The sequence below is a fragment of the Peromyscus maniculatus genome, chromosome 6, assembly GCF_049852395.1.
Source record: "Peromyscus maniculatus bairdii isolate BWxNUB_F1_BW_parent chromosome 6, HU_Pman_BW_mat_3.1, whole genome shotgun sequence".
Taxonomy (NCBI): Eukaryota; Metazoa; Chordata; class Mammalia; order Rodentia; family Cricetidae; genus Peromyscus; species Peromyscus maniculatus.
The window spans coordinates 90,320,709-90,346,462 of record NC_134857.1 but is presented as its reverse complement, the minus strand read 5'-3'; the positions used below and the strand labels follow the sequence as shown (position 1 = coordinate 90,346,462).

The following is a 25,754-nucleotide window of genomic DNA, read 5'->3' as shown; positions in this document are numbered from 1 at the left end:
TGTAAGGCTTTTTAGGTTGCTACATACATGTCATAATACTTACAGAATGAATCGATAGTCCAACTGGTAGTAGATATAGCAATTATAGAAATAGTAATGTTTAAAAGATACTTATTAAGGCTTTTGTGGTAGATAGTAACAGCTGGCATGCATTATTTTGTTCAGTCTCCACTGGAGTCCTTTGAAACACATCCATTTGTTGTCTCTGATTTACTGATGAAATAACAGAGGCAGAATGAAACTTTGGAAGAGAGAAGCCCTCTTAGCTCTGGAAGCAGGCTGTCCATGCTCAGAATTACTGTTCAGGTTTCTGTAACCCCTTAGTATTCAGTTGCATCATGTGTAGTTATTAGTGCCAACATCTTGGGATTATTATGAAGTTTGCACCTTTGTACAATGCCAGGTGCTTGGGAGTATTTAGTCCCCATTAGCTCTGTGTCATTGTGTATTTGTTAAGTTAGTCATCTGTATTAGTTATTTTCTTGTTTGCTGTGATACAACACCAAATGAAAGCAACTTAAGGAAAGAGGGTTTATTTGGGGTCACAATTTGAAAGCACAGCCCATCATGGTGGGAAAGGCACGGCAGGAAGAGTATGAGGCAGCTGGTCACATCACAACCACAGTCAGGAAGCAGAGGGTTCGGAATGTTGCTACTCAGCTCCATTCCTCCTTTAGAGTCAGTCCAAGTCCTCAGCCCTTGGAGGGCTGCCACCCACAGTTAGAGTGGATCTTCTGGTCTAGAAACTCCCTCACTGAACAAGGTCAAGGGCTCATTTTCATGGTGATCTTAACTCCCATTGAGTTAATAATCAAAATTTTCTATCAATTCATCTGTGGGTTCATAACAAGTAAGTGGCAAAGTCAGCATTTGGATTCATGTTTTCAAACGCTTGCACCAGAACATGGAATCTGGAAGGTCCTTTGTTACAAACCTCATTTCAAATAATATATTGAGGCGAGAGCCTGGAATTCATGTGTCAGTGGTAAAAGAGATAAGGGGCTGCAGAGGCAGAAAAGCAAGATATACTCATTGTATATAATTGTTCACCTATTTTAAAAGATATTTGCAGTGCTCCAATCTCCATGCTGACACATTTTCTAAAAACAATTTATATAATCAAGGGTGATCCAAAGTGGGAATTGTAATGAAGGATAGATCTAGGTCAGGTCTGGTCATGGTTAAAACATACCTTTGAATAGCTATTAGAGAGGGGAGTTGAGACTTAGCTCACTAAGAGCTGATTTACACATAAATAATGTCTTACATGTGGAAATTATACAAAGGCATATGACCATGAGGCTTCACTGCTAAGGTCCTACTCTGTGTCTGAAATGTCTGTAAAGCTTAAAGTTCTTTTACTTAGTAACAAATCCTTCCTGGATAAAAAGTAGATTAAACCCAAGACCTGCAAGACAAAGCATAGTCCTCCTTTCTGTGTTACTTTTTAGATAGAAAGCTTCCCCTAGTCCTGGTGTCGCCACTGGAAACATTTCTAATAGACTATACAGACCTCTGGCTGGCAGGAAATTCTGGCCCAGAATAGATATATTAAGTTATAAAGAAAAACCGGGCAGACTGCATGGGTTTTTCATACCTACTGGCAGGTGGCACAGAACTAAACATTGGAGCGATTTTATAAGCAAGATTAAATTGACTCATGACAGCTGGTCACTAAAATACAGGAAGTACAGACCTGGTTGAAAGTGAGAACACGCTGGTGTTCATTAAGTTTGGAGCACAGAATAGAGGTTATTTTTGTTTAAAAGTCAGAAAGAGTAGCTCTCATTTGACAATGGCTAGTACTTGTCACTGCACACAAACAGATCTTCAAGGTAAATGCAAGTCAATTAGTTCTATCTACAGCATGTTTATATGCACTCTCTATATGTAAGCAACTCCAGTGAATAGCACATTTGGAGCATCAGATACGTGACTATTATCAAAGACAGATCTCCACATGTACAGTTCCTCTCCTGCCTGTGACAGTAGATGTGGGAGCTGGATGACCATGAAAATGAACAACGAGTTTGTCAGAGACAAGTGGGGTGGATTCAGAAATTTGCCCTCCATCTATAATAAGGCCAGAAGTCGTGACACCAAGCATTGAGAGCAATCTCTCAACACTAAAATGCACTTTTATTTATTTATTTACCATTAGAGGAAAAGTCAGTCTGGTTGGCAAGGGCTCTAAATAAAGGATTTTAGCTTCTGATTGGAATGGGAGTGATGAGAATAAAGTGAGCTCTGGAAAGGGAAAGGGAGCTATTTCCAAATACAAGGCAAAGCCATGGTGCCACAGTGTGCACTTTCAATACTTGGCCCTTGCATGTCACCATTTCAAGGACTGGGAAGGACAGCTAGAAATCCACCCAGGGTCAGCAGATTTACTTCTGGGGACATATAAATGTTATCCAGTGTCAAAACAAGGCTCCATCAAGCTCCAGCTAAACTGGGGTAGCCATCTCAGCACAAGGACTTGAAGATAAAAAGAAATGCAGGCTCTACAATGAGAATGCTATATACCATGCTGTTTTTCCTCTTCCTTGAGCTGTGTCATTTTCCTAGATCTTTAGGGATCATTATAGGAGAGCTCCTAGGTTCAGTTTCAGTCATCTGGCAAATCCTCAATAGTTTAAATTAAATTAAATTGAGTTAGTAAGATCTCACCAATTTGATAGAATTCTCTTTGCCAAATAGGGAGTGTGTTTTGTGAAAACTTATAACAAAGTATGTGGCAGTTTTTAACATACATCATAGAGTGCTTGATTGGGTCCAGTGCCTACTAACTCTACTATTAATCCATTGCTATGCTATACACAGTATGACATGCATGTGGAGTTCCTGCCTTTAGGGAGGTTATTCATTTTCTAGTTACTTGTTTAATCATCTAATACATTTGGGCACCTACGATGTGTCAAGCAACTTGCTATATGCTGAACTTCTTACAATAAATAGGCAGACATGAGTGCTGCCTCTCAGTGAGGGCACGAACAGAAAAGCAACAGAAATACAACCTGTATCTGTTGCAGAGAGATCACGGGCTTCATATAGATAAACAGAAGATCAGCATTTTACAGGATAGAAAAGGCATTTAGTTAGTTGACTGACAAATGGTATTTGAATATCAACAAAGAACCAGGCCCTGAGCTTCCAAAGTTCACACCTAAAAGGAAGAATTATTCAGATGGAAGAGATATGGGATGGAGAATGAAATGTTGAAGGAAGAAAAAATAACTTCTAGGAGTACATGAGTGTAAGTTCAAAAACCCAAGGAAAGAGAAGTTTTAACAACAAAGCTGGAAAAGAGAAAAGAGGTAAATTGCAGAGGTAGTTGAAGGCATACCATAGAGCTTAGACTCTGCTCTGATAATAATACAAAATCTTACAAAAGTTCTAAGCCAGAAATGACCTGAAGATATTTGAGTAAGAGACTGGTTGAAATTTAGTATTGGAGTTGGGCAGAGAGAAGTGTAACTGCAGCGTTCACTTCTGTTTAGAAGTTTTTATAAATGTCTACGTCACATACAGTGACAGCCATCACCAAGGACATAATCTCTGCTAAAGCTATGGATGGAGTGATACTGAAGGAGCATTAATCTGAAGACTTGGTGGTATATGGAATGATGACCAGCTAGGTGGAGCATGAAAGCAATAGAGAAGAATACTTTGGTTAACTGAGATGAAGGAGGTCCAGTTGAAAAAAACAAAAACAAAAAACAATACTTCCTGAGGGAGAAAAAAAACTCAGAAAGAGGTGTGGGCAGGTGAGGAAAGTCAAGAAGATTGGTTTGGGACCTTTCAAACTTATGTCCACAAGGCATTTTGATAAATAAGTCTGAGGCCAGAGGGAGAGAGACCTGTGATGAGGATACAAATGGAGGGCTTCTCAACATATTTATCACAAATTCTTACCTGCTGATAATAGAGCATGGGGCTTCTGTAGACCCTCCCACCATAGGACATAGAGAATCCAAGTCTCCTGAAATGTTTTCATATTTTCAAGGTAACTTTTACATTTGAGGGTTAATGAGGATGATAATGTAAATTGGCCATTAAAGTCTGTAACTCAAGAAAACTTAGGAACACAGAAGAAAATGAAGGAAAAAAAATTAGACAAGAGTGTCCAAGGCTAATGATGTTAAGTTAGAACCCAAAGGAACAGCCTGTCCAGAGCAAACAGAGTCCTGAAAATGAGCTTAGGCACACAGTAGGGACAGCTAGCAAGTAAAATAAGTGGTCATAGTCAACACATCTGAAGAAGTCAAGGTAAGTTGAGAATAGCCATTGGGTTTTCAGTAAAGAAGACATGGGTAATTTTAACAAGAGAGGCTAGCTCCTTAGAAGGAGTGAGCAGGAGGTGAGTTAATAAAAATACAAGTAAACAAACATCACAGACAGTGAAGAAGTGTCCTGGTTAGGTTCATTGTTTTGTTTTGTTTTTACCCACTTGGCACAAGCTAGTTAGTTTTCTAGAAAGAGGGAATCCCAATTGAGAAAATATCTCCATGAAATTGTCTTGTAGGCAAGTCTATGAGGCATTTTCTTGAGTAATGATTGATGTGGGAGGACCTAGGTCACTGTCAGTGATGCCACTCCTGAGCAGGTGGCCTTGGGGTATGTATAAAAGCAAACTGGAGAAGTTAGGAGGAGCAAAACCAGTCAGCAGAGATCCTCCATGGCTTCTACTTCAGTTTTTACATTCAGATTTCTTCCCTGCTAAAGTTCCTGCCTTGAGTTCTCTGGATAATGGACTATAAGCTGTAAAATGAAATAAACCCATTCTTCCCTAAGTTGTTTTTTTTGTTTTGTTTTTTTTTTTTTTGTTTGGTTGGTTTTTTTTTTTTTTTTTTTTTTTTTTTTTTTTTTTTTTTTTTTTTTTTTTTTTTTTTTGTCATGGTGTTTTCTCACAGCAACAGAAACTCGTAACTAAGACAGGGAAGTAGATGGAGAAGGCCAGGTACAAGGTAGACACTACTCTTTCCAGAGGATAAAAGGATCATATATTCAGTTAATAATTAAAAAAAAATACTAAAACCTTAAGTAATAGTTTTCAAGCCAACACATGGAAGTAACTTAATTAATCAGAAAAGTAATACTGGGGATGTATATGAGTTTTGGTTAAGGGTTATGTACTGAGTTGAACCCTCAATAAAAAGCTTTTAGATGGGTGAGAGTGAGTCTTTTACTGCCAGAAATCTAAGAAAAATAGTAGCAACAATTTATCTATTCTCCTTTTACCTCCTTTTGTTATTCAGAGAATATCTTTCTCAGCTAACATAATGTCTTTAGAATGGAAATTGCCTGGACCTCAAAGAAGAACGACGAGGATGCACACACTGAAAGTTGCTGGATAGATAATCCAGTTCCCACTGAGTGTTTGCATTCTCAGTCTTCAAATGTGAAGCAAGCATATTCTTTGGGGTCACACTGTTCATTTCCTCATTTGAAATTTTTAACACCAGATAGGATGTTAAATCAGGAGGATCTGCTGCTTCTCTCGCTTGGGTTTCAAACATCCTCCATATGTATAAACACGTCCATAAATAAAGGTGCTAATGGCAGGAAAGAAGAAGATCTCTTAATAAAATACACTTGTACACATAACTGCCTGCACATTGGAGATTGTTCTAGGGCCTAGTTCACAATTAAACACTATCTGTTTAAAGAAATTATTTTTCTCCTTCCCTTTAGGCAGATGGTGAAAATACAAGTCTCTAAAGATGTTATTTATATATTTAAGTTTGATTTCTATTATTTTAATGTGACCATTCCATCTTATTATAAATAATAGGTACACAGGGGAAGAAGTGTAGCTAGAACTATTATTCATTCTAGGAAAGCCATTAGGAAGCTGAGGCCTGCGCTTCCCAGAGAGATTTGACTGAATGGCCAATGCTTCAGGAACCACACCTTCTTAGAAGAGAGCCAAGGATCTCTAGGTCATAGCCTTACCCATTTGTTTTCTTCCTTGTCATGAATATGAGCCCATTTGCATCAAGCGAGAATAGCCATTGCCATGCAGACACTGTAGAAATAACAATAGTTAAACAGTTCTATTTCCCACCTATGAAAAAGTGTTCTGTTATTTTTTTTCCGGTTTATGACATCTTCCTCCAAAGAAAATACACAAAACACCACAGTATTTTTTATTATGAAACTTGGGTTTGGTTATTCTTACCTAGTTCACAGAAGATTCTCATTTTAACACACCTACACACAGGTGACATTTCAGTTTCTGAGTCTGACGTATGTTGGTATTTTATCCCTGGCCCTGTCTGTGTGGGCACACGTCTCTATTCATGGTCATTCTGCTCTGTGTGGGCACATTCCTATTCATGGTCATTCTGTCAATGTAGGTTTTACCTTTCCAGAGGACATGGCCTGAAAAGGATGTGAAACACTTTATTACCTGCTGCCTTGGCAAATAGCAAGTTAGCCTTCACAGTTTCAGTCAAAGCCTTTGAATCTAAGCATGGGTTAGGGAAATCATGTGTTCCATTGTTGCCTCTAATATGTCACTGTTCAAATGTCACAGTTAATGGCCTTAAATCACTGTCACATACATACATGTTTGTTTGTTTGTTCGTTCTGTATTTTCTAGGATTCTAAGCACCTCTTGCTATATGTTGAGAATGGGAAGTATAAAGATTGCTCTCTCACCTCCCCTAGGGCCAGGGTGAGGACTTGAGGCAAAAGTTCCTGTGATTATTTAGTCCCGGAATGAGAAAGCCTGATCATAAGCTGCTGAGTCCTTAGAAAAATACTGAGTAGCAAATTGTTTTAATGGTTGTCATGGTTTTTTACAACAAATGAGAAGTGTCATAATGATATGAAAAAAGACAGCATCTTTCTTTAAAGTCAGAGAAATTGGTGACATTGTCAGACTTCTGCTATCACAGATTAGCCATCCACTGGAGACAGTATTTTGGATGGCTTTGGAAGAAAGTCTTTAGGAGCGCTGCTGTCCAGGGAGAGCTTCAGGCCCATGTAGAACAGACTAGTATTAGGCTTCCTCAGAATGGAGAGGGAAGATGAGTACATCTCAACAGACCCTTCTCCAAAAGACCTTTGCTGAAGAGATCCTTAGGGTTAAGCCTGAATCTCCATGTGTTTCACCACTTGTTTCTGTATAGCACAAAAAATGCTGCATGGTTTGAGAGCTACCCATGACCCCTACTAGCTAGACTGCTAAGACCAACTTGACTGACAGAGAACTCTTTGTCTCTCCTCTGCCTAGGTGCAAGTGCAACCTGCATGCCACTGTGTGTGTGTATGACAACAGTAAACTGACATGTGAATGTGAGCACAACACGACAGGTCCAGACTGTGGGAAATGCAAGAAGAATTATCAGGGCCGGCCTTGGAGTCCAGGCTCATACCTCCCTATCCCTAAAGGCACAGCAAACACCTGTGAGTAACTTTGCTCTGTTGCAACATGTTCCTTGCATGATGAACTGTTTCTTCCTTGGTTCCACTTACAATTATGATTTTGCTTCTTTCCTCTTCAAAATGCAGCAGAAGAGTCACTCCTGATTTCACCATTTGTAAGCATGTGTTAACACAGTAATCACCTGCGTCACCTAACCTTCCCATTGTGTTACAAAATAGTTCTTTAAAATCACAGAGGTAATTTTGTTCTAAATAGGTGAAACAGGAGTTGGTTTTTTTTTCCTTCCCAAATTAATAGCCTATTAAAATAGCATAGGCCATGAAAATTCTCAATACTGACTAGACATAAACAAGTTCCAGAAATCTTTGGGTATTGACAGTTCCATTTCTATTTCTCACAGTGAGCAAGCCAAAAGTTGCTTTGTCCAGTGAAGGTTGGACCCTCCAATTCTAGGTAGCCCATAATGTTGTCTAGTGAGATAGGTGGGTTTTCCCAAATGCCAGACACTGAGCCATGACTGCTTTGGATTCTTTCAGGAAGGGATGCCTTTGGATTGAAAAGCATAACTGTAAACCTCAGGGTGCCACATGAAGAAAAGAGGCTTTTGTCTGTGAAAGAGCATAGGCAGTATCTGTATTCACAGAGGCCACATGAGATGCACCATTAAGACATCCCTAGATATGTAAAGACCAAAACTTAACATGCTTAAGGTGAAAAGGAACTATTCCCTGAATAATCTGCACGATTCTGTGGATGGACAGATTAGCCACCTGGAAAAGCCTAAGGTTTGCCCTCTTCAAAAAGCAGAGAAAGGGCATGGTTAGCATAGAACCACACAGCAAGAAGTCAGAAGAGCCACAGGACAATGAGAAGTTGAACAGCAAGCCACGGACTCCATGCAAGGCAAAGAATGTTATCTGGTACTTCAAAGCAGCAGCTGGGAGAAGCCGGAGATGAAATTCAATATCACAAGAACCCAAGCTTTATCGAGTTACATGTCAGAGTAATGGACCAGGTAACAAGCTATGAAGTGTGGGGACAGGAAATTAGGATAAATTTCTATGCAGCAGAAGAGTCCTCCCAGAGGTTAAAAAGAATCCCTTTGTAAGAATGTTCAGTTCTCTCTGTGTTAAAGGAGAAACTGACTTCTCACTACTAAAATTAATATATCAAAGCTCTGTTAATCAGAAATGTTAGGTTTTTTTCTAGGTGATTTATTAATGGGGACTCTGAGCATTCTGTGGTCATTGAAAGCAATGGACTCCTGACTTTGGAAGGGATCTCCTGAGGTTATCTGTTGCAGTCTTGTATGTCTGGCTACCTGTGAACGCCTATCATCATAGGTGTCAAACTTAGCTTAAGGCTCTCCCTAAGTGAAAATGGCTCAGATTTTACCTTTAGGTCCTAATGATTCTTTAATGGGAGAGTATGAAAAGGGCCAAGTCCACACATACTTTCTAGCATTCTGGTTCATGCTTAGGGTCTGAACCTTGCCAAAGTCACTGGGAGGGCAGTGGGTAAAATGTCTACTATTAAAGACATTAGCTTCACCCTACACTACCCCATTCTACCTGTTCCACTCCCTGTGCCTCAAATAATTGGTTTTCCATAATATTTTCTCTAAGAAGGTTTTGATTCTGAGAAGCTCCCTCCCTGAAATGAGTTTCTCGCTATATTCTCCAGGGGATCATTTTTTTTAACTCCCTTATCCCTTTGCATATTAAATACCACCACGTTAAGCCTGGCCAAGTGACCATAACTTCCTTTGAGTTACCCTATAGCCCTGGTTGTTCAACTATACCCTCTCCTGTTTTTAATTGGCCTTCTATGGACTACTGGAATTCTTTCACATCTGTGTTTAAGCAGCAAAATGACATATAGACCAAATGGCTAACAGTGGTTAAGGGGTCAATTCAATTTTCCATCAGTAGAGCAAAATCTTCACAAAAGACTTTAGAAATTATACCAAAAATTCTTGAAATCAAAATATTTCCTAACATTTCAGGCTGTAATTAAAATACCCACTGGGGTGGTGGTGGTGGTGGCACATGCCTTTAATCCCAGCACTCGGGAGGCAGAGGTAGGTGGATCTCTATGAGTTCGAGGCCAGCCTGGGCTACAGAGTGAGTTCCAGGAAAGGTACAAAGCTACACAGAGAAATCCTGTCTCAAAAACAACAACAACAAAAAACCCCACCCAACAATGGTAATAAACACTTTCACAGTTTGGCAGTGTGTTACAAGACCAAATCCACATTCCTCTATTTTCTAATAATCTGCCCTCTCCAACATCCTGTTTCCTATTCTTGGTGTGAAGATAATGGTTCTTCTTTCACAGCAATTTTCAGAAGATTAAGAAGCTAATTCACAAAATATGCTTTGCATAACACCTTCACAAAATGTACAAAATAATTTTATTTAAGATTCTTTTGTAGAAGACAGTTTTGCCCTATGTAAGATAGCTTTGTTAATGTAATTTATTTCTTAACTTCAATGTTGGATGTCTCCTAATCTTAACCCTTCATATCTTTCTAAATGTTATAACAACTCCATTTATCTTGGGTTTATTTATTCCAGGTTAACAATCTTCCAACACATATAACATCTTCATGTGAAAATGTTTCCATGTCATTTACTTGGATACCTGTCTTAGAAGTACTCCAGTTAATGACTATGGTTCTTCAACCAAGTCCCAAGCTCTTCTCTTCTTATAGAAAGCTTATAAAAAAGGAATCTTTCTTGTCTCCTTAATGATCTCCATTCTATTTTTTATAAAATATTATTTTTAAAACAGGTTCATTGAATTTCATTTTGTTTTCCAGAACCTCCTGTACTTTCATGGTTCTCCATACATATTGCTTGTTCTCACATGCATTCATATGTTAGCACATGTGCTTACACATATACACACACCCTCACATGACTTTATTCCATGCATTGTGAGTCAAATGTCTAAGAGGCACTCTTAGGAGGTCACATCTCCATAACAAACTTCAAGTCATTGGAATGAAAAAGAAGAGATTGAAACCTTCAGCATCCACTTTGGTGGCCTGGAGATGCCACCAATCATGCATAATCTCTACACTTAGAATCACAAATAGGTAGGAAAAATGTCAGATTCTGTATGCCTGCACAAGCTTGAGCTAGAAAGGCAGGAGATTTTCATTATAAGATCCACTTCAAAGACACTTGCATTACCATTTAGGAACAACTCAAACTGGGACCTTGCTTCAAGTTCCTGAGCTTTGAAGTTATTGCATTTTAGAGCAACTCAAAGCCTCTTTCTCATGATACATACAGCCCTAAGGAAGAAGTGTATAGAATACCAACATTAAAAAATAAAATCACCCTAGTCTTCTGGATATATCATACTACTCTGAGCTTTTTTACTATGATAAACTTGAACAATGCCAAGTAAGGACTTCTCTGATGATATTTTTTCCATTGTGCGTGTATTTAAGATCCAGTGTTTTTAAAGTCATGTGCATGTTCATAAGGATCTTTATCTTTTCTCCTAAAAAACTTGTTTTATAGAAAAAGCATCTTTTTGTCTCTCTAATGATCTTTATCCTATTTTTAATAAATAGAATACCCTTTGAATTTCATTTTTATTTTCCAAGTAGAGAGATACTCTGTCCAACATAATGCCTAACCGTGATTCTCTTGATTCCTATTGTCCAGATCATGATTAAAGGTATTCAGTAGCAATCCCCAAACTCTTACTCCTGTGGTATATGCAACATAAGCATGATATTTTTCTACATGCAACTTAATAATCTCCCTGTAAAAGCTGTATTTACAACAAAATGTAATGTCTCAACATCTGTTTCTCAAACTGTGTTCTTCTGCCCTTAGAAAAACTCTATAACAGACCTAATAGATGGCTCAATGGGTAAAGCAATTTATATGCAAGTATGAGGACCTGAGTTATGATATACAGAACCCACTGAATGTGGTAATATTTCACTTGTGCTCTAATAAATAAAGCTTGCATGGAGATCAGAGGGAAAAGCCAGCCATTATATTAAACATAGAAGTCAGGTAATGGTAGCACATGCCTCTAATCCTAGCATTCAGGAGGCAGAGATCCATCCAGATCTCTGTGAGTTCAAGACCACACTGGTAACAGAGCCAGGCATGGTGACACACACCTTTATTTCAACACTAGTTAACCATAAAGTTCTGGAGGGCTGCACAGACAGACAGGAAGTGATAGAGCTGGGCAGAAAGAGTAAATGATATAGCCAGGCAGAGAGAGGAAGTGAGATGGTAGGGACAGATTAGATATAGGCATGAGTATACAGGAAGTGGCTCTCTCTTAGGCTGAGGATTTCCTAGGGTAAGAATTTGTGGCTGTGGCTTGTTCTGTTCTTCTGATCTCTCAGCTTTCACCCCAATATCAGGCTATTTTTTTTTATTAATAAGACTGTTAAGTAATTTGTATTACAACTGAAAGCCAGATATAGTAGTGAACATCTATAATCCCAGAACTCCTATGTGGAGATGAGAGGTGGAGATAGAAGACTGTAGAATGGTGGTTCTTGACCTATGGGTTGCAACCCTTCTAGGGTCAATGGACTTTTCCACAGGGATCACCTGAGACCATCAGAACACACATTACTATTCATAAGACTAGCAAAATTACTGTTATGAAGTAGCAATAAAAATAATTTTATGGTTGGGCATCACCACAACATGAAGAACTCTATTAAAGGTTTGTAGCATTAGGAAGGTTGAGAACCACTGCTGTAAAAGCTCATGAACCAGATAGCCAAGGATGTGAAGCAGCAAACAACAAGAAATCCTCTCTCAAACAAGGTGGGAGGCAACTACTGACACCTAAGGCTGCCTTCTGACCTCTACACATGCAACATGGCAAGTATCTATCCAATTTATGCATGTGAACACCTGCCTACACACACCACACACAAAAACACACACAATCTTTTTAAATTCTATGACAAAAGAATTAGAAAATTACATTATGCTAACTTTTGCATATTCACATCCCATTATTTGAAATATTTACGAAGTTCTGCCACAAAGTACTCTATTTGACTCAGTATTTCCCAAACTTTTTATTTGGTTGAATATCCAATAGCTTTCTACTCTTATAGGGCATACTGATCTGAACAATTTCTTGCAGTGTGGGCTTAAGAACACCATGGACACAGATGAAAGCACAGTCAATTCAGTTGTATTCTATATTTTTACCTTTCTCTAAAAGACCTGGCCTAATATTCTTCAAGGAAGGAAAATTAAATTGATCTGACGTTGGCATTATTTGTGTGTTTAGATATCCAACTTGAATTGTTGTACAATATTGCCTGCTCCTATGAGTAATGAGAAGTAATTTGATGACTATTCTATTATTTTCCCTGATATTAAATTTGCATTGACCAGTTTCTATAGTCCCAGATGTACACATGGATGCATCATTATCCAGTTAGTTTCCTAAGCATTTAAAATGCATTAGTCCCTTCTAGACTCACACCAATCTTGTAAGTTGATGCTGTGGTTTTAAATTTTCAAGTATGGAAGCGTATGGTTATGATTCTTATAATTCAGGTTTTACACACTGTGCAGGTGGGAGGAAAACTTAAACCAGGGTTTATCTTTCCTTTAATGACTATACATTTCACATGTTTGCTCCTCAGGTTATCCGAGTGGCCATCTCTGTCTCCACTTGGATTTGAGCTCCCCTTTGATATCCATTCAAACAAGAGACTTTTCTCTAAGTCTTGTGGCTCTTCAGAACTCTAATCATTATTTCCTGTTCTTGAAACTGTCTCCCCTGAACCTGTTCATCATTCCCAAGCCCTGTCTATTATCCCTCTGTAGCCTGCCCCCTTTAGCATCCCAATCTATCCCATGATTTTAGTTCTTGGTTTAGCAGTCATCAACCAATTCTAATTCCAGTCTTTTTAGTGAGTACAGAACAATATTACCAGTAGTCTGTACAGATCACAACACCATAGAAAATTCATGTCTTTCTCCAAGAGTACTTTCTCTTCTCTCTTTATTGAAATTCTATTCATTTCTTCGAGACTCTGCCTCAAGCTATCTCATCAATGAAGCCTGCCTAAATTCTCCTGTGCAAACTATCTATTCCTTTCTTTCTCCCTCACTCTAATTTTTGATAGTGTGTCTAGACTTAATGGAACTGCTTGATTTTCTCTAACAAAAACTGTTAAAACAAGAGCTATTGCTGCTTTCTTAGGCTTTTGCACTTCATTAAAAACTTTACATATATTACAGACTTAAATCCCCACAATATCTCCATTTGGTGTGAACTACGATTATCCCATTTGAAATATGGGGAAACACAGGTACAGAGAATGAGCAAGATTTCCTAAGATATCACAGCTAATGTATGTAAAAGCCAGATTTAAACTCAGCTCTGTCTAGCTACAGGAGCTGAAACATTAGCCATTTGATAGCATGGCCATGCTTTATTCTTGGTCCTTTTAAGTGTTTATGGAACAGTTATTTTGGTAAATGATTGAGTAATCCTAAATAATCCTATAATGTATGCATGGCTAGATTGGCTTTGCATCTATCTTCTTATGTCTTCTGGAATATGTAGCCTTCACAGTCCATCAGCTCTAACACCAGAGTCTTCAGTTTCCAGCAGAGAGAGACCATCTGAGATCTTGGAGAAAATCCAGTAGTAAAACAGGCTCTTTGGTTCTCACTACCCATGAAACCGTCTAGAAATAGCATGCTGGCAGGCTGACTTTCACAAGCCTCCCTGAGCAGAATTCCATGTCTGGGTTACTGGACCACTTCTAGACATTGACCTCCAGCCCTTGAAGCTGAGAATCCCTATTTAATCACCAGGGTACAAAATGTTCAGGGCCAACTATGCACGCAACAAACTTCTAAACCCAAATATACAAGCAGAATTCCAAACTGTTCACAAGCCCCAGCCTGTATGCTCTTATCTGAAGCTCATGGGGACAGTTGTGGTTTTGAATGTAACACTTTCAGGAATTTTGAATGATAAGACAGTACCCATACATTATGTTGTTATAGTACTCAAGGAAGAATATCAACAGCCTTACTCAATCAAGCATTTTATATGATTATTCTCACCAAGGGAATAAGAGAAGACAATACATAATAGTTACTGGCTTTCCCTCCAAATTACTTTATATCACATTACTCGTGCTTCAGGAGTACTTTGGGGGAAAGCTTTCCACTTTCACATTTTCTGTTTAAATTTGAGAATGGTAGACAAGAGATTTCAGTCTGTAATAAATAGAATGACTATAATGTGATGGTTATGGTCTAGAATTACAAAACTAGTTCTGAGTTCAAAATTCAGTTTTCTTGCCAGTTAACTAGGTTGATCTTGGGCAAGTGACACATCCTCTTCTATTTATATTTTCTCCATCCATAAAATTATCTTGACTATTCATAGAGCTGACATAAAAATTAAATTAATGAATATATTCACACTGGGAGCTAGCACAGGATCAGTAGGTTCCCCTTGGAGATAGCTATATGGAAATATAAATTGTGGTCAAATACCAAGTTGTTACCCATACTACAAAATAACTACTATGGCATTAAAAATACTCAAAATCTTATGACCGGTAAAAATACTCAAAGCCTTATATCCTCCTTCCTGCACTTAAGGCTGCATGTTGCATCAGATAATATTCCAAAGTCTGCTCTGTAAGCTCAGGAGCAGGAACGTTAAATGGCTGCAGCATCCTGACATCCACATCCCACCAGAGTCCGTCTTCCTTCAAAGAGGAAGGGGAGTCGGAGGGTGTCCAGGTTGCCACCTTTCTTCCTGAGGCAGCAATGACACCATAATGCCACCCTGCCTTTCGGGGGATCCGTTTTCCTAGGTTTCCCACCTTTGATGAGTTTATTCTCCCATTTTTCAGATACATTAATACAGGAAGTCAGGTTAATATCACTTCTGTCACGCCTGCCCTGTATACTTTATTCCCAGAGCCCTCCTGTGACAGGAAGGTGACATTGACTCTCAATTTGGATAATTTACACGAGAATTCTAGAGTGTCATTTTGTGATGGCAATGCAATTTCCCTCACTTTTAAGTTCCTAGGAGACAACACCCCACACTTCCTAGTAACAACAGCTTGGACTAGCAATTCAGACTGGAAGACACTGAAGCAATTACTCTAGCATATGAATGAGTCTACAGAATATTTTTGTACCATTCCTGACCTCTTCTTTATGGCATTTTAGGACTAAGTGTTCCCAGTGGCTGCAGTGTGACTGGGGGATGATCTACTCCCCTACTCTATGGGTTTTTCAAATCATCTATCACAACAGTGGTAATTTTTACTTGCATTCTGAAGCACAGCTATCATGTTGCTTCCCTCATGATGGAAAGCTGCAAGCCTGCCATTGGTTCTCACAGGAGTTATAGCTTTAGCACTGCCTTACTCTGCTTTTGCAGATTGGGTATTTATTTTTTTGAGATCTCCACCATGTTGACTTCTCTAAGCTTAGTTACATACCCTTTAGCTATTTGCTTGATGGAGAAAGAGCTAGCCAAATAAAACAGTTTGAAAATGAAGAAAATATCACTTTATAACATTATATAATTCTATTACGTTCTTGTCTCGGTTTTCAGCAGAATTCCATTATAATAAAGTGTAGCTAGAGTTTTCCTGCCTTGCCCACAGTCAGGACAAATCTTTGTCACCCGCCAGTCCCACAGCCGCTCAGACCCAACCAAGTAAACACAGAGACTTATATTGCTTACAAACTGTATGGCTGTGGCAGGCTTCTTGCTAACTGTTCTTTTAGCTTAAATTAATCCATTTCTATAAATCTATACCTTGCCACATGGCTGGTGGCTTACCGGTATCTTCACATGCTGCTGGTCATGGCGGCAGCTGGCAGTGTCTCCCTGCCTCAGCCTTCCGCTTCCCAGAATTCTCCTCTCTCCTTGTCCCACCTACTTCCTGCCTGGCCACTGGCCAATCAGTGTTTTATTTGACATACAGACCATCCCACAGCAATAAAGATTAACAGACATTTGGGAATAGGAAGGGATGAACAACTGCATTTTCTTTTCCCAGGATACATTTACACTGCTCAGATAGAGACTGGGTGTCACATGCTCTAGTGCTGCATATGAAGGGGTCAGCTTCGGTGCCTGCAGCTCCTTAGGACACTTCTGTGGAATGAAAGGCTGAATATGATGATTTGTTAAATACCTGTAAGATCTCAAACCTTTACCAACCTTTGAGAATTAGCTTGTGCTGGTTCCCCACTTCCTTCTTTGTTAGTGTATTTTTATTATGTACCACATTGATTTATTTTTCTGGAGCATCATTAAAGCTAATGACATCTAAATTTCAAGTTCTTCAAATAAAGAAGTTCAATTTCATATCTAACTTTAAACGTTAAGGTGATATGCTTATTATTAAGAAGAATTCTTAAATTTCCTAATGTGTCCTTAAAAAAAAAAAAACCTGTATTTGCCCATAGGTAATTTAGGGGGAAATATAAATGAAAGCATCAAAATGGTAATTAAAATAAAAGAGACGGACAAAAAACTAGAAAGAAAATAGGCCAGACATTCAATGTCAGGCAAATTCTTCAGTTGAGCACAACGTTGGACTTGACTCAGTGAGTTTCATGAATGGCAAAGTGGTGAGAGGAATCAGTACATTTAATACTTCTTCCTATTACATCTTTGATCACAACCACTTGGAATCCTGAAACGGGGGGGGGGGTGTCACAATATTGGTTCTCCAATAAAAGTCTTCTGTAAGATGAATTGCTAAATGGTCTTATTAATAAAAAGCCTGGAGCTAGATATTGGGGAGAAACTGAAAGATCAGAGAAGCAGAAAGAAGCCAGCCATGTTCTTACCACTTGAAATCCTCAGCCCAAAAGAGATCCACTTCCTGTATACTCATACCTATATCCTTTCTGTGCCTGCCATCTCATTTCCTCTCTTCACCCAGCTACATCACTTTTCTCTTTCCACCTAGCTCTATCACTTCCTGTCTGTCTGTACAGACCTCCAGACCTCTATGGTTAACTAGTGCTGGGAATTGAAGGTGTGTGCTACCATGTCTGGCTCTCTTCCAAGTGTGCCCTTGAACTCACAGAGATCCGGATGAATCTCTGTCTCCCAAATGCGACGTCTAAAGGCATGTGCTATCATTGCCTGACTTCTATGTTTAATATAGTGGCTGGCTTTTTCCTCTGATCCTCAGATAAGCTTTATTGGGGTGCACAAATAAAATATCACCACAGTCTTCAAGGAGCATGGAGTGAATCGGACTGAACAACTCAGTGAGACCTTATCACAAAACATAAAGTAGAAAGAAGGCTGTAAAACAGCCCTGTGGTAAGCACTTGCCAAGCCTGATGAAACCACATTTCCAGTCCCCAGAACCAATACACTGATGTCTTGTGAAACTTTTCTGCATCATACTTTGTCCCAAGACAATATGAGGGACACCAAAAGGAAAAGGAAGTGGACTTGCTTCATCAGTGCTCTCAGAGAAACACAATTGAATTGCAGAACAGTGGATAAATCCATCATGGAAGGCTGAACAAAGAATTATGAGATCGTAGAGAGAGCAGCCAACATGAGGATATGGAGAAAGAATGGAAGAAAACATTTATGAGCTCAGTTTCAAAGGTAAAACATGCTTTACACAAAAGTTACCGCATTATAGGGAACATTACAAAGAAAAAGAAAACTGCCAACATGTATGTGCCTAGACAATTTTTTCCAACACAATCTGAGTCATACTATCACTTATGATTGCATTGGCCATTGTAAGATGGGATCAAATCCTTGGGTTCGAGTTTATGGAGCCTGAAAACACAAGCTTTCCACTTCTAGGCCTTCCTGCATTCTTTTCTTGAGTTCTTAAAGCATTTCTCACAGCTTATATGTGGTCTTTCTAGTTGATGCACTGGGTTTACTAAGTTCTTCAGCTGCCCACAGACAAAAAGTAAGGAGCTTTTGACATTAAAGTAAGAACCATTAGGAGAAAATAGTACTTGGAAATAAATTAATGGACATCCCTTACTGTTCAGATATATTCAATTTCAAAACTTTTTATTCAAATGAGCAGTTTCAAAATCTTTTCTGAGTAATTACCATTTTTACAGACATGGAATGAAGAATGACTCATTGGGCAATACCTAAAAAAAAAAAAAATAAGGCACAGAATGAAGAAGAGCCTGAATTCTAAGCATCCAGCATTAGGTAATAGCATCTTCATGAGGGAAACGAACTCTCAGAATAGTCATGGTTGGCACTGTGTGGAAACTTGAGATGAATAGGGTTCTCCTGCACTTGTGGCCCCAAAGGAACAAAACCAAAAACACTTCTGCATCTTTCTGAAGCATTCTACAGAAGCAAGGGCTGCGGTAAGCTGCCTCGCAAGCTTGTTTATTATTGTGTCTGGTGGAACTCCCAGAGCAGTTCACCTTGCATTTATGCATGGCCCTCTGCCTCCGTGGAAGTTTGAAGACGCATGAAGAGTCTCTCCCTGCTATCTCAGCTTCCATTCTCTTTGATGGATTGCAACAAGCAAGCAGTGCCTTGCACGAGAGAAGAGTTTTCAATCATGAGGAAATTCTGAGCTTCTGCAATTGAGACTAAAATTATGATGCTGCCATCACACCTCACTCAGTGGGGAATTTGCAAAAATGGGGGGAAAAAAAGGTTCAGTACCAAGTCAATGTCACACTGCAGTAGACATAGTTGACTAAAGTGTCGGGCTCAGAGCCTAGCTATCCTTTGCAGAAATCACATTCAGTTTAAATTCAGTTCATCGGAGACAGTTGAAATATGGACATTTAGTTTTCCAATTGTGATTGAACAGAAATAAGTAATTAAGCTGAAGTACTTACTATAAACTCCAAGTATTTAGGGGCCGAGGACATGGCTCAGCGGGCAAAGTGCTCGCTGTACAAGCCTGAGAATGTGAGTTCAGATCCCCAGTACCCACATAAAAGATTGACCCAGTGACACATGCTTGTAAACTTAGCACTGAGGACAGGTGCAAGACAGACATACCACAGGCCCGACTGGCAAATCTGTCTAGCCAAAATTGTGAGATTCAAGCTGAATGTGAAACCCTGTATTAAAAAAATATATAATAGGAAGGATTAGAAGAAGACACCGAACACTGACCTTCTACATGTGAAGGCCGGTGTAAGTGCCTCCTCTACACACAAAAACATGTACAAACAATGCAAAAATCAGAATAACAAAGTAAGTAAACTCCACGCATCTAAAATAAATAAAATAAGATCTTTTGTGTACCTGATAACTGAAAAGACTCTATCCTTTCCTCTTTCCAGGGTTTTAAATACATAATAATAACTCTTTATTCTATAGTCTTCCATTTCTCACATTACCACAGAAAAACAAAGCTTTATTTTTAAAGGCTACAAAGCTAGAGGTCTCAGGGGAAAAAAAGGGTACAGTGATCAGTTCAGTTATGAAGAGGGCAGTTGTTAGGAAATGGGTGCTAAAATAGAAGCTTAACAGTTCTTACAGTTTCCACCTGTGAGAACATTTCAGTGATGTGAAGAACATGACTTACCAACTCATTAACAGATATTACTTAATGGTTGCATACCTTGGGTCAGACATGCTTCAGGATTATCTTGTTCAATCCTCACAGTAGCCGGATGCATTTGATATGACTGGCCACTTTGCAGATGAGCAAACAGGCTTGGATCAGCTAAAAATCACCTTACTAGTCAGTAGTAGCAATGCAGGCCCCTCACTCAGGACTGCCTGATCTACATCTCCTTGTCACCCATACAGAAACTATAAACTGGGTGTCAGGAGGTAAATCCCTGATATTTAATCAGCAATATTTACCACAGACCTGCTTTATGAGCAAGCTAAGACAGTAAGTGTAACTATTGCAAGAACACTACGTACGAAATAATGGTATAGATGCTTTCCACCTATCAGTTTATATAATTTCCACAACAAATAGAGAGATAGGAAACTAAGGGAACATTGAGATTATAGGAAACTTGCCCAAGATTACAAGGTTCATAAAGATTTAGGAGTTGGATCCACCCTTCAGATTTAGATGTCCTGGCTGCTCAGACTTGGCAGAAATACTATACTGGTTGGTAGGAGTCATAATGTGGATGCAGACTTAAGGTGTGTCCACATTTCTAAGATATCAAGCCAAACTTGGAAATAGTTTCACTAACTTAGCATGACTTGTGAATCAAAGAGCGGCTGAATAATCGGTGAGGTCCATGATCAATATGAACAATGTAATGTATTCTTGAATTATTCTGCTCAATTAAGTTTCTATTACAGAGTTTAATCCACATATCTGACAAGTAAAAGAAGAATAAAAGGGATGACTATGTCAAATTAATCAAATAAACTGTCAAATGATTTTCAGCAGCTAATGTATGTACCTGGTAACAGATTTAAAGAGACCCAGTGCACATGGCTTATATTCAGTAGTGTGGTCGGATCAAAACCCTAGCTTCATATCTGCTCCGAACCACATAGAATTAATTCATTAACCTTACAAATAAGCACAAAATCTTTGATGTCCCTAGGCGTCCTTGCACTCATCATTGAAGGTGAACATGAACTTTTCAATTCTGATGAGCTGAAGAGTTCGAGAATCAATGCCAAAGATGGCAGTGTGTGTGTACATACATACACACGTATAGTTTATGTAAATTTTCTATACTAATTTCTGATCATCTGAGTCACCAAGTGTCACATTTCTAAGACTTTTACAGTAAGTTAAAGATGTCACCGGATATGTAGCTAACAGTTCTTCACTGTTTTGTTTTGTTTTGTCTCTGCAGGTATCCCCAGCATTTCCAGTATTGGTAGTAAGTAAAACAATCACCAAACCCAACCTAGGCGAGCTTTGCTTTGTTGTGCAGCTCCTCAGAGCTCTTTTCTTACGTCCATTTCTGATGCAATATAGCATTTTCTAGGGGAATTTGATTTCCTTCTGGTATTAGGTACACGTGACTGGGAACACAGATAAAGTAGTGACCGGTGCACAGCTCTTCTGTAGATGTGCCATGCCAACTTCCCTAATGACTTTGGATACATGAAGGGCACCTGAACAGAGACCTGAACGGAGAAGCAACTACTTAGATAAATACATCTCATCTTAGATACAGTCTTATTTCATATTTAGTAACCAACAACAGATTGCACTCTCTCTGTAGGACCGAGCTTGAATTTCTAATGTAACTGAGAGAAGCAGAGAATGAGAGTCCATGAACGTCCTAAGTATGTTCATTAAAATTCAAGGAAAACACCATGGAGCCAGGGAAGAAATCTTTTAATGCATTAAAATGTAGGTTTTGTGAAGGCCTGAAAGAGGTGGGTTTATGATCATTAATCATCCTGAGAAATTAAAGGCAATCAGTTTGCACACCACCCACTCCTTTCTCCAGAATTACAGTGGTCTATTCATTCTGGAGTCCTTTGTTTCTTTGGTAAGAAAGGGATATATATGTATATACATATATATGGGACCAAAGCTTCCTAAAGAAATCTCTCAGTAGAAATCCAAGCAATTGAAGAGAGAAATCTTCCCTCCACTCTCTGGACAACCCTTTCTAACATCACTGCTTTGAACATCTCCAGCTACCGCAAGAGGCTAAGGCTGCAACTCTTCTTCCTGTCTCAATTAGTGCAGCCTTACCCAATGTTGGAAATGGTCATTCCAAACATGTATGATACTGTTTCAGAACATAATTTCACACAGTTTTTTTTTAACAGCATGCCCTTTATATTCAATGGCAAAAACCCTAGAGCCACTACTAACTCACTGGTTTAAAAATAAAATACTAAGGAAACCTCAGTTAGGACTGTAAATGGAAAGAAGACTGGTCCTTATGATGGTCACTCATCAAAAGGATATTTTTGCATTAGACATGTTGAATGCCATGAAAATCAGCTGCTCTACAATCAGAAGCAGAATTGACATCCATTTTGACACAAACCCACAATGGCAGCACTGTCTTTGTGATCTTACAAAAGTGGTCTTGGGGCCACCTTTCTAAGGAGCATGTTCAGCTCTAACATTTCTGCTTCGGTGCTTGGCACTTGTCTATGTGTGTAGCCCAATGTGCTCCTTTCAGGCCTTGACAACTGTCCTTGAGCAACTTTAAAGCAGAGGGAACCAGAGGGGCTCTTGTGATCTGGCATGGCCAGAGTGTCAGAAATGGATGAGTAGAAAAGCAGCTCTTTGGTGCTGGGGTGTGTTTCTGTTCTGGGAGCCAGTTGTGTGTTGCATGGACCTCTGACTGTACCTGCTCACTCCACATCTCATTTGGCCGCCTCCACCCCATTCCCCATCTTTGAGCATCAGCAGATGTTGACCTTTTACACAGTGAATCAAGAAATTCCAATTTTGTTTTGCACAATTTTGTTTTTGAAATCAGCGGTGACCTGAAAGGACGCTGTGTTGTTCCTTTGGAAAATGTACTAATCCTTATTACCAGGAACCTGAGAAAATGTTACTGCTAATATCTGTGACAAAAACTCTATGACTCAAAACAATAGTCTGTAGTCTGAATACCTCTGGATATGCACCTTAGAGCACAATGGGTGTTTTTTTTTTTTAATTTCTAATAAGCAAGATGGAAGAGTATTCAGGGATTATCCAGTATCACACACGACTAGCTAGCCTGTTGCCTGACTTTTAAGGTAAAGAGATTTATGATAACACCGTAAAACACCACATTATCTCCCAGGTGTCTTTAATGGCATTAGCAAGTTCCTTCTTTGTGGCCTTGCACAGTGCTTCTTGTGTGCACTGGTGGATTCTTTTCTTCTCCACAGGGAAAGAATTCACAAGTTGATGGTTCATTGCCAGGCCTAGAAGGTGCAGAGGGTATGGGCAGTTGGATTCAAGATACAAGATAGAGAAGAGGAAGCTCTTGGATATTTAGCTAAGTCTTGGCATTTTCCAGGGCTTCTCTCTTCATGGCAAAGAAGGAACCAATGAACACAATCCTAATGGCTACCTAGGAAGATCCCATTGTAACAAATGTAATACCCATGAGGCTCTGACCATCAAAGTATTTTTTGTGGAAAATAAATCATGTATATTATTGATGTAAAATATTGATGCTTGTAACCATAAGTTCATATGCATATGCTATATTTTATAATGACTGGAGCATTCAGCTCTAATAGACTTCAATATAGATTTCATATTGTCACCATCAGCATTAAGATTCAAATACATGGACAGAGTGGCTATCCATTCTGATCATCTGCTAAAAATATTTTAAAAACAAATTTGCCATTAAGGTTATTTGTACTTGCTGCTGTTTATCTACTAGGAGATAGGCTCCTCAAACATTCCAAGAGCACTTGATCTAAAACTCAGTCTTTTTGCTTTTTGATGTGCTTTGATCCATGGCAAAAACAAAAAACAAAAAACAAAAAACAAAAAAAAAAACTAATGATATTGTCAGCAATTAATGAATCCCCAAATCGATCCATAGCCATTTGAGCTTTGTGACCACTGTTTCTATTTAACCTCATATGACAGCAGTTCATATACATATAATTTACAATTTTATTCAAGTGAACATTTGTTGATGCTGATGATCCAAATTAATAGATGGTTTACTGTGGGTGTTTTTTGTTTATAGTGAGAACTTAATCATTACCTTCTAACATATATTATCTAATTCTCAGTCCAGCAACACAAAGAGTTGAACTAATCATGTTAAATAATATATTATAAAGAGTACAATTAGGCTGGCAAGAATTGTCCTAATGTTTAATAGCTTTGTGGGGGTGATTATTATTTCGTACAAAGGCAGATGATAGATTAGTCAAATATAAAAGGTAAATCCTCCAGAGAATGAAATATGACATCAAGAAAATGCATTTTAAAAATACTTGGAATTTTTAGATAAATACAAAAGAAAACACACAAAAGAAAAATAGGGAAATAGATGGTTTGCAACTCGGACTACAGATTATTCTCCTAAATAACTTTCATTTGACTGATGCGATGGTATACAAAGCATATAACAGTGATGAAGCTGTTTGACATCCCCTTCCCCCATGGCCCATTTATTAAATTTGAAACAGCAATTCACTTAAGGGAAATATCTTATTCTCCTGTTTTCTCTTATAATGAGCATTGCCTTCATCACAGAGTTGAAAATTCATCTCTAATTTGATTTAATTGGCAGGACTATTAAACAAGGGAAATGCTACCTGCAGGGATCCATCAGCCTGTTGAGAAAGCCCAGAGATGTTTTCATACTTGAGAACATTTGATGCCAGTTGGAGACCTTGTAAAAGTTGTTTTCCGTACAGCATCCAAATATTTTTGTGCAGTGATAATTTGTTGTATAAATTTGAATGGTGAGAAGGAAAAATAACAAGGTTAATCATTTGCCCACCCAAGGGTTATTAATAATCATGTTCACTCTACTCAGAGAGCTGCAGTGTCTGTTTGATTTTCCCCCTTGTTTTAATACTTCTAAATCCCCAAATAAAAGTTCCATTGAATTGCCCTTTAACTAATTAGATTTTATATAATGAGGGAAAAATCATCAGGCTAGTGTAGCAACATGGCAAATTGCATGGTGCGCTACATTAATTTTGAACTGTTTGCTGATGTTCTAGAAAGAAAGCTAAGGTCTCAGGTGTAATGCCTTTTGGGACTGTTTATCATGTACCCAGTATCCTCATCACAGATCCATTTCATATTTGTGTAACTAGCATTTCATATTCATGAAACCTTTGTTGTTATCCTAAAATTGAATGAACATTATTAGGACATAGCTGCCTTTTTAATCCTGAAAAAAAAAATCAAATATTCCAGCAAGAGGGTAAGAATCTTCCACTTACAAGAAGAATTTGAGAGGTTTACCAATTTTAATTGACAACAATTGCCCATCTTGAGCAAATTGACTTTTTTTATGTTTTAACTTTCACTTACTCAATTTTAGAATATCAATCCATTTTTTAAGTGTGAGCTAAAATCTCTACCTTTGCTAGTTGTCTTTGTAGGATAGGATGTTTTCTAAATGGAAGATATACCAAGGTTTCTATAATGAACCCTCAAACTGATTACTGTGAATCCTTATCCTGCAGTATCCCCTTTCAGAGTATGCCAATTGAAGTTTTCTCGGATCATAAGTCTTCTTGGAGTACCAATGGGTAGCCAACCAACTGACCATTCCACCTCTTTGGATAAGTTATACATAGATATGCGATTTGAATTATAGGGCTATGTCCCCCAAGTTTCTATAGACGGCAGTCCTACAAATGGTAAATCTGAGACTCAGAGTGGCTAAGTCACTTTCTCAATGTACTGTGAGCAGGACTGTCTATCTAATGTCACAGCATTAAA

The 25,754-nt window shown here is 38.6% G+C and overlaps 1 protein-coding gene across 8 annotated transcripts in view; it reads left to right on the top strand.

Moving 5' to 3' along the window:
- Window positions 1–25,754, top strand: part of Ntng1 (netrin G1) — a 351,363-nt gene that overhangs the window by 256,774 nt on the left and 68,835 nt on the right. For all 8 annotated transcript variants that reach the window (XM_015998105.3, XM_015998106.3, XM_042279763.2 and 5 more), the window contains exons 4-5: window positions 7,241–7,413; window positions 21,214–21,240. In XM_015998105.3, coding sequence (XP_015853591.1) covers window positions 7,241–7,413; window positions 21,214–21,240 — 200 coding nt within the window. The remainder of the gene's footprint in view (window positions 1–7,240; window positions 7,414–21,213; window positions 21,241–25,754) is intronic.